The 10,103-nt window shown below is 38.0% G+C and overlaps 1 protein-coding gene across 1 annotated transcript; it reads left to right on the top strand.

Moving 5' to 3' along the window:
* Positions 1–361: 361 nt before the first annotated feature.
* LOC148951615 (uncharacterized) lies at positions 362–1,036 on the top strand. Its single transcript, XM_089091166.1, has one exon. The coding sequence runs from the start codon at positions 362–364 to the stop codon at positions 1,034–1,036; it is 675 nt and encodes a 224-aa protein (XP_088947292.1).
* Positions 1,037–10,103: the final 9,067 nt, after the last annotated feature.

Below are 10,103 nucleotides of genomic sequence, written 5' to 3'. Positions count from 1 at the left end.
GTGGACCAAATTCTGATAAAAACTGATACCGATTAAGTTTCCAAAACTTTTTTAAAAGTAGCCAAAAAAAACCTCCAAAAATAGAACAAACGGCGATCAGTTGACGGCGCGCCACTGATAATTTTTCGGCGGCGCACCGCTAAAATAATTTTAGTGGTGCCGGTGGTGCGCCGCCGCTGCCGTAATTGTATCCACTGCCACCAATTTTCATTTTGGCGCTGCTTCGGGGTTTAGCGTACAGAGGGAAATTTTTACCCGGCTACGGTTGTTTCCGAAATATAAGGGTAAAACTTTGAAAATAAGCATGCATTCGAAATTTAGTCGCACTAGTGATAGAGAGAAGCTGAGAGGGAATTTGAAAATGTCTGAAGTTGAAGCTGAAGTAGCACCGACATCTGTAGAATCCCAGAGCATGGCTGCACCAGCCAAGAAGGAAAAGAAAGCAAAGGCTCCAAAACCAGCTAAGGCTGCAAAACCTAAAGGGGATAAAAAGGTCAAGGCACCAGCAAACCACCCAAAACACACGGAAATGATCACCAAATCCATTGCTGACCTGAAAGAACGTATGGGATATGGCCTGCAGGCTATTCTAAAATACATAATGGCCAATTTCCAGGTTGGCAATGATGCAAAAGTTGTGAATATACATCTTAAGCAAGCTCTGAAGTGTTGCCTTGCAAATGGAATTTTTATAAATCCAAAAGGTATTGGTGTAACTGGTTCTTTCCAGTTTCCAAAGCCTGTCAAGACCAAAAAACCCAAGGCTGTAAAGCCTGCCAAGCCCACAGCTAAGAGAAGCTCAGTCAAGAAAACAGCCAAACTTAATGCAGTTAAAAAGCCAACTTCAGCCAAAAAGGCTGCCAAGCCTATGGCTGGTGGCAAGAAACCTTTTAAGGTTTTCAAGAAACCCACTGCTGCCAAAAAAGCCGTACCAGCAAAGAAATCGACTCCCAAGAAGGCATCGCATGTCAAAAAGGCTCCCGCAAAGAAAGTGGCATCTAAAAAGCCTGTAGCTAAGAAAGCAGCAAAAAATTAATTTCCATAATAGGTTATTCTATACTACCAAACCACCCTTTTCAGGGCTATCAAAGCAAATGCTCGACGCTTGAAACTTTCTGTTCAGTTGAAAAGATTAATTAAGAAAGCGTAAATCGTGGGAGCTGAGGTTCTATTCTAATTAGGCTGAACTAGACTGGTATAAATAATATAAATATATAACAGGAAATTATAAGAATTATAACAGGTAAATCGTTTAAAATTAATTAAGAAAGGGTAAAGCGTAAGCATTCATGCTTTACTTACTTATTCATAGAAGTGTAAAGATTTTCAATGTGTCAAAATTTTTACTCTAAATTTCCATTGTTCATTTTTAAGCAAAACTCCCATGCCCTCGACATTCACGACCCTCGAAACATTCTTTTCAGTAGAAAACATTAATTAAGATGGCGTAAATTTCAAGATATTGGGCTTTTGCCATCTTGGAATTGCGCTGAATAGGTTCATGTCTTCAGCATTTTAACTCCAACTTTATCTTTTTATTTTAAAGATTATTATATACGTAAAAACGCACACAGATTTGTATTTTATAAAGGTTCTGGTTAGCAAATGAAAACATATGACAGATTTAGATTTTAAGATGTGGAAATCTTACTGAAACAGAATATAAAAAATTACCACCTAAAATTGCTAAAATTGCCTTTGCCGCTAAATTAATTTGGAGGAAAAATCAAAATATATTCAGTTACATAGCAAATTCTGTGAATCTAAGATAACTGTTCTTTTTACAATACAACTCCAAATTTATCTCCAAGTCTAGCTGGACTTGCATGGCCTTCCAAACGGAAAAGGACGTATCTACACTTTTCACTTTTCGACTTATTGATGCCAATACACTAAAAAAAAATGCTCTGAATTGAATGGTATATGTAAAAAGGCTGTCATACAAATATTAACGAAAATAGCATATGGCTAAAGCACGTATCTGATAAATTTTGAGGTATATCCAAAGGTAAAAGTACGCATCTGTGCATTTACGCACTTCTACCCTTGGTACGTACTTTCGCCTATTACTGGCAGAATGAAATGAAAAAGGAAACCAAATGGTCAATGTACATATATGTAATGATTCTCAGTAGAGTCATCATGTTTACCAGAGCAAAACGGCCAACTTAGAGATATTAAAGAGTACCAATAGATTGTCAAAAGGCTCTCTAAATTTGCAGAGGGCATTGGTCATACAAAAGGAAAGAGATATATTAAAGCGGGGCTCCCACGCCGTCAATAAAGTTAATAAAGTATTCCGCAAAGTTACATACCGTAAACCATTTAGCACTTATTGTCTACCAATCCGTCGATTGTTGGTAAAAACAAATTGCAACAGAAATGATTTTTACACCATGTTGTAGATGAAAAAAACTGACACAGTTGCTCATTCTAGATCGACGGTAAACTAGCTATTTTTGTGTATCGTGTCAGTTTTCTCACTTTCCTAACAAAAAAAATAAGTTTCGGTAATTGTCATTTTTTTTAACTGAATTATTATTACGATGTAAAAAGACGAAATGAATGGGAAAATGGAGTCAAATTTGGTGTACGGAATGTGAAAAAGTTTTATAATCATCAATATGAGATTTTTACGCTTCTCGTCGTTTTGACCCCCATATTTTTTTTTACCAGACCATCTTTCGCTGGCTAAATTGTCGGTTTTGAGATCTAATAATTAGTTAGCCTGAATCTGATCGTTGCTGGCTCCATCCCCTGATGGGTTGGCCTAAAAAAGTGATTGCAAGATGTTTATTAAAAACATTAAAAATATTAGAAAAGAGAAATCATCTATGAAACTAGTTTTCTGCAGCAGACATTTAAAATCTCTCTTAGAATAAACTATCATCAACACACTGACTAATCTTCACAATTGATAAAGTTATCGTATCAAGTTCATGAACATTTGAGAGACAGAATCAAACTCCAACTATCATTCAAAACTAATTATTTTTGTTCAGATATTTAAGTTTCAACGTTCTGTTCTTCGTTATAATTGCTAATTATTGGAGAGTTAGCGCAGGTAGTCCCCTTCCAGATTTTACGCGTTTCAGAGCGAGAAAAGGTGTTTCTAAATTAGCTATATCTCGTCGAGCTACATTCCAGTTGACAGGAGCACTTAACTATTTTCAGAAGCAGACGAGGGGCTAGTAAGACGTTAGTAGTCAACGGATACAAGAAGTCATCTTTACTTTTCCAACCCCATTTCTCGGCTTTAAGTTCAGAATCAGGATCTCCACTCCGTACCTGAACTTAATAGAAAACCCTGTAACTGTGGAATTTAGCCGCATCAGAAGTTGGTGGTAACTGTTCTGGGTAGACAAATGGGCTAGCAGTAGTCCCCTTCTTTTTAAAACTTCCCTGCGGATTTCATTCAGATTTCCCCCTTTTGATGAGCCATATATCATGAGCAGAGCGTCTTCTCCAGCAACCCTTACTTTCTCTTTCGAAGCTGACTTCAGTATGAAATCTGCAGCTGATGTGCGAAAATCGGTATCTGTCATAAGCTTCTTCAGTGCAAGGTCTTGTCCCACGATGGGAATCTATGAAGTAGTCACAGCTTAAGATGGCATGAGCTAAAAGAATCGGATGACATGTCTCTTGGCCAAGCTTCTCTTTCAATTTGTGAATATCCCATATTCGGGGAGCTTTGTTCGACTTTGGCTCAGATGCAAATAATAGTTTCTTTCTTGATAGGTCACCATGATCAGAGGCAACGCTATAGCGTTGCCTATAGTAAAGGCCATATGGCTCCGATGTTTTATTATTTATTATTATTTTTTTTTTCCCAGAGGCAATTCATATGGAAGGGGTCGTCTTAAAAGCTTCAAAGGGGGCTCATTCGATTGGAACTTAAGAGTTCTATTGCCTTTTTTAATAGTTGAAAGTGTTTGGAGGGCCACTAGCCCCCCCCCCCCACGCCCATCATTTTCCCAAACACATCCAATCAAAATTTTGAGATAGCCATTTTGTTCAGCGTAGTTGATTTCCAGATAGAAAATATGTTTTTGAGGAGAACAATCCCCCCCAACCCTCAGGGCAAGGATTTTAAGTTATGGCCTGGGGGCATATAAGGTTTTTATAGAAGGCGCTGTCGTAGAAACTTCAAAAAAGACTCATTTGATTGCAATTTCAAAGGGCTAATGCCCCTTTTAATAGTTGAAAGTGATTGGAGGGCAACAACAACCCCCACGCCCTTCATTCCCCCGAACACAACCGATCAAAATTTTGAGATAGCCCTTTTGTTCAGCGTAGTTGATTTCCAGGTGGAAAATATGTTTTTGAGGAGGATACTCCCCCACAACCCTCAGGGCAAGGGTTTTAAGTTATGCCCTGGGGGCATATAAGGTTTTTATAGGAGGCATTGTCGTAGAAACTTCAAAAAAGGCTCATTCGATTGAAAATTCAAAGAGTTAGTGCCCTTTTTAATAGTCGAAAGTGATTGGAGGGCAACTGGCCCTCCCCATCTGGCCAACACAATGGCTATCAGTAGCAGGGCCACCAAACAAGGCCGGTACAGTAGAGTAGGGGGCCATACAGTAGCAGGGCCACCAAACAAGGCCGATCGTAGCCTTGTGATACAGCACATTGAAAGCTTTCATACAGAAATTTCACACTATCTTGGAGTTCATGCTTCAAATGTTTGGTGCCTTTCTCGTGACTTGAGCTACAGATTCATGGCAGAACAGTTTAATATAAAACATCCAGCCAATAAAATCTGTCCTGAGACATATTGAAACATTCTTAATAGCATGAAAGTATGATTGCGCATGCCCCACAGCAACAGCTGTGACCCTTGCACACTATTTAAAGAGAAAGTAAGGCCAGTGGGAACTGCTGGTACAAATGGTGAGGCAACTGAAGAAGAGATAGAAAAAAGAAAGTATTTTCTAAAGATAAGCGGAAATACAAAAAAGATGCAACTGCTCATGTTGTTCGAAGTGGACCTACAAAAAGTGGACCTACAAAAAGTGTAGAAATGAATCTCTACAATGACATGATGCACCTGATCTAGGGGTTGCCTACCACAAGGTCATAGAAATGAATAGAGGTATTTTGCACTTTGTTTTTTATAATGACAATTGTTGTGCCTGAAACAAAAATTGACAATTTTTAGTAAATTTGTTGCCCGAATCCGAAAAAGGGATGTTTTTGGCTTTGAGGATTTGTGCAACATCATAGAAAAAAGTAGAAAATTCACGAAAGCCATGAAAAGGGACATAAGAGACTTCAGCCAAAGGAAAGGCTTGAAAGCTCCTGGCATCATTATGAAGAATTTGGGTGTCACCATTGATGAGTTCAGTCAGGTTCAGCGTTGCCAACGCGGTACAATTGTACCGTTTTTGGTACAATTTAGAGGTCGTGGTACAATGCGGTACATTTGAAAATTTGTTGGTATAACAGGGGTGGATACAGGATTTCTTTAGAGGGGGGCGCAAAATAGGTTGACCCGATAAAAAAAATTTAGGGGGGGCGCAAAATAGGTTGATCCGATAAACTTGCGTTAGGAGCAAGTTTAATTAACGCAAACGTGAGTTAATTAAGTAAATTACACTACTTTAGACTACTCTAGGGGGTGTGTACCCCCTCGTCCCCCCTGGATCTACCACTGTGGTACAATCAAAATTCTAATGTTATTCACATTTCGTGAACGATGTTATTGGCGAAGTTGGTTGCGAAGATCTGTGTGAAATCATTCAGTAAGAAATTCTCGATAATAGTTGATGAAAGCCCAGACTTGATTAACAAAAATAGTCTGGTTACAGTTGTTCGCCATCTTGATCTGAATAGTGTTAATCGAGAAGACAGTTTTACTATAATTTTACTCCTTCTTGAAACTAATAGAAGTTCAGCAATGTACATCCAAAGAAATTTACTCGGGCGTAATTGAACTACTTTTTCAGGAATGGAGTTCCAGAGGCAAACATAATGGGATTTGCCACTGAGAATGCATCGGTTATGATGGAGGAATAAGGTGGCGTTTAGGCAGAGCGGTCAGAAGACTGTTCAAGTTTTTTTGTACTTGGTTGTTCATGCCACTCCATTCAAATATGGGCTAGTGATGCCGGCAGACAATGGCCAAAAGAAATTGAATATTTTTGTCAGCTATATTTGTAGAATCCCAAAATGGGCCAGTGAGATTTTAGAATTGCAAAAGTAAATGTAATTGAAAGAACATCGAATTTTGAGACATATAGTAACTCGATGGTTGTCCCGACAAACCGTTGTAGCTCGATATTTGGAGTAGTGGGATTGCTTGGCTTTATTCTTCCGTGCGGAAAGTCTTAAAGAAACCAACGATCCGGGGAAGGCCACTGCCATACTAAAAAATCTGCTCTCAGAGATTTTCAATCGTTTGCTGAAGTGTACAAGAAAATAGCATCCCACTTATTGTTGCCTAGTTATACCAAATAAAGTGATTCCCGTCTCATAAACCCAAATGGCACCAACTACTACGTCAATGTCAAGAAGGGAGGTGATTTTTTTACAAAGAAAAGGTATCTCTCAATCAATCAATCAATCATTTATTACCCACTACTACAAGACAATAAGTAGTACAAGTGGAGTATAAACATAATAATAAAAAAGAAAACAAAAAAGAACATCAAGAAACACTAGCAATTAAATTAAACTAAGAAAAGAACTGTAAAAGACCGTGGTCAGGGCCAAATTTACAAAATACATCTGCAGAAAGCTTTTTGTGTAGGTCACCGAGCTTTTGAGTTACATCCGTAACATAGAAATTTTAACTAGATACCGATTTCTAGTCCATGGCGGCAGAGAAAGAAGAAATTTGCAAAATTTGAAATATGTAACTTTAATCTTTTTTAAATCCTTTAGCTTAAGAACAGAATGAACACCCGAAAAATAAAGCACAGAATGATCAGAAAAAGTTGAGAATAAGCGCCCAAGAGCTCTTCTGTTATATTTTCTACCGTTTGCTACAATTTTTTAATAACTGATCTGAATTTTTCTTACTGAATCAGCAACAATCTGTTTACGAAAGAGAGCTAGAGAATTAAAAACAGTAATACCAAGCCACCGAAAGGAAGAGACAGAAAGTACGGAAAATTCAGTACATACCAGAGGAGTAGACGAAGACAGATTACAAGATAAGAATTCACCCTTGTCAAGATTCAGGGATAGACCAATATTTAGGAAAGACTGAGAAACTAAGGAAACCATCGCAGAAAGAGCAGATTAAGTACGACTAATCAACAGAATGTCCTCAGCATAGGCAATGAAAGAAATATCAGTAGAACCAGAAAAATAAGTGCCTGAGATCTTTTCCAGAACAGTAGAAATACAAATTTTGAAAATGTTTGGTGATAAAACACCTCCCTACCTAACACCACGAAGCACTTTAATAGTTGTTTCTGGAGAAGATTTCAGGCGGAGGTAAGAATTAGAATACCAAAACCGTAAAAGGTAAATAACCGAAAAATTAACACCAGAAAAAGCCAAAGAAAAGAAAAGCTGGTTATGAACAACATAATCAAAAGCCTTTGAAAGATAAAGTGTACAGAGATATACGCCTTTACCCTTAGAAGAATTAGAAATTAGAATAGAAGAAAGGACACGATGAGCATGTTGGCACCCTACACCAGGTCTGAAACCAAGTTGATTTTCACCAAAGAAAGAAATATTTCGAGTTAAACTAGGTAAAAGAATATACTCGAAGACCTTGCTAATATTGCAAGAAACAGAAACTGGACGGTAAGAAGAGCAATCTGTTGGTGGTTTTCCTCTTTTTAAAATTGAAGTCACGCTGCCACACAAAAAGCTTTCCGGGACGACAGAAGATGCCAAGCACATTTGAAACAAAAGCGCAAGATGTGACACAAGTTCAGCACATTGGGAAGTTAGATGCATTTTAGAGATACCATCAGCATCAATAGATTTCGACTTAAGATGATTCAAAGCATTCAAAACTTCACAACGCGATATAGGCAAAACAAAGCGCTGACTTAGAAATCTAGGGACAATTTTAACAAACGCTTCGCCATACTTTCTATGAACAGAATAATTCAAAACGGAGAAAATCTTCGAATAATATGCATGCCAAGAACTTGGTGGAATAGCATTGCTACTTACATCAGAGTCGTCTGTTTTACTTAAATCAATTACTTTCCTCAATTCTTTAGGCGAAGATGGAGAATCAAGCCCACGGTATCAGACGCTTTTTACATATTTCTTAAATTCTAATTTAATTTTCTGTTTAATAAGAAAAATATTACCAAAGCTAGGCCGACCACAATCAGTTCAAACATTTAGCCAAAATTTAGCATTATTTTTACAGGCCTTAAGGTTAGTGTCAAATGACCAAAGAGGCTTTTGAGTATTCTTTTGGATTAACTTTACTGGGACAGAAATTTTTTCAGCTTCTTTCATAGCAGAGAGGATAGAATGATAATATCGGTCTATTTCATAATTAGCATAAATAAAATTCTGACTACACTGCAAAAGCTGATAAGGAACATAAATCGTACTTAGAAGTGAAGCCAATGTTATAAGATAAACAGAAAAATTCGCATCATTCCAGCCAGGCTTATAAAACCATTTACAACGTACACCACGACTCTTAGACGTACTCCCAGAAAAAACAACAGACTTTGATAAACAAAAAGACAGCGGAAGGTGATCAAGATCATTCTCGTCAAAATGAACCGTAACTGGCGAGCAGACAAGAGCTGCAGAACAAATAACGTGATCAATGTCTGATTTACTACCTGAATGGTGAATATATGTATAATCATGGGACTTCCGAACAATTTTATAAGCTGGGAGAGAATCAAAAAGCTGACCATTGCTTACATTATCAGCAACCAGATCGGTATTAAAATCACCAGCAATAACAAAATGCAACCCGTTATCCGATATCTTTTGAATTAAAGTTTTAAGTCCATTACAAGCACAAGAGAAATCTGAAGTGAACGAATGGAACGATCATTATATGGCAGATACACATTAATTAATACAATATTACCAAGACGCACAGCAAGAAAAGTGTCATCTGATTGGAAAAGCACAGGACTCACACCAGAAATATTTTTCTTAAAAACACATGCTAAGCCGCCAGAATGGCGGCCACACTTAATTTTAGCTGGACGCACAAAAACAACGTGATCACTGCTTCGTCTCAGAAAATTTTCGCTAAAGGTGGTCAGTAGATGTTCTTGGAGACAAACAACGTCGTAATTAACATACAGATCATCAATCAAAAAGTCCTTACCTCTCGTTCCATTAATATTAAATGAGATTATACTTATTTCCGTTTCCATTTTTCAAAATAGACCTTATCATTTATCTTTTTTATTGCAGGGCATCATAGCCTGTTATACGAGGGACATCATCCACAATTGGGACATTTCAGAGATGTCATAAAACGATCACTATTCATGCATAGATGACGTCTAGCACAACGAGTGCAATTAGTAATGCTACCAGTATACACACTTTCCAGATTGCCAGGGGAATAACACTTGAAGCAACACTTTGGCAATTGCTTGAAGTCATAAACACGGAAGTTTTCACACCCAATCTTCACACCGTTTTGCAGAAATGACCCTTTAGTAATCGCGTTTGCAAATTCAAGCTTAACCGATTTGCTTGTTCCAAATCGACTAGACCCGATTATACCAAACTGGTTCCGTAGCATTTCAAGGTCAAAATCAGACGGGACTTCTCGAATAACACCAGTGTGTTTTTTAGATAAAATTTTCACACTAGAACCAGGTAGAGCTTCCTTTGCTGATTTGCAAAAAATCTTCAGCTGCAGATTTCTCAATATTCACCGTCCACCGCTTTTTAGTTGCTCGCACTCTGACCACCAGCTGATGACCAGAATTGAGTCTATTACCGATTTCCGCTTTAGCGGGTCACCATGCTCAGGTGAGGGATCGGAGATCAAAATTGTAGTATGCGTATCACACGCAGCAGGTTCGCTAATCACAGGTATTTGAGGAAAGTTCAGATTGTACGAATCAATCTTGGCGGAAACTAGCGAAATCGCTTGCTCAAGGCTCGTAAGCTTGGCTGTGACGTGTGTAAACGCTGTAACA

The sequence above is a fragment of the Artemia sp. Qi Xiang Cuo genome, chromosome 6, assembly GCF_049724085.1.
Source record: "Artemia sp. Qi Xiang Cuo chromosome 6, ASM4972408v1, whole genome shotgun sequence".
In the NCBI taxonomy this organism is placed as follows: Eukaryota; Metazoa; Arthropoda; class Branchiopoda; order Anostraca; family Artemiidae; genus Artemia; species Artemia sp. Qi Xiang Cuo.
This window is presented reverse-complemented; position numbering and strand designations above follow the sequence as displayed.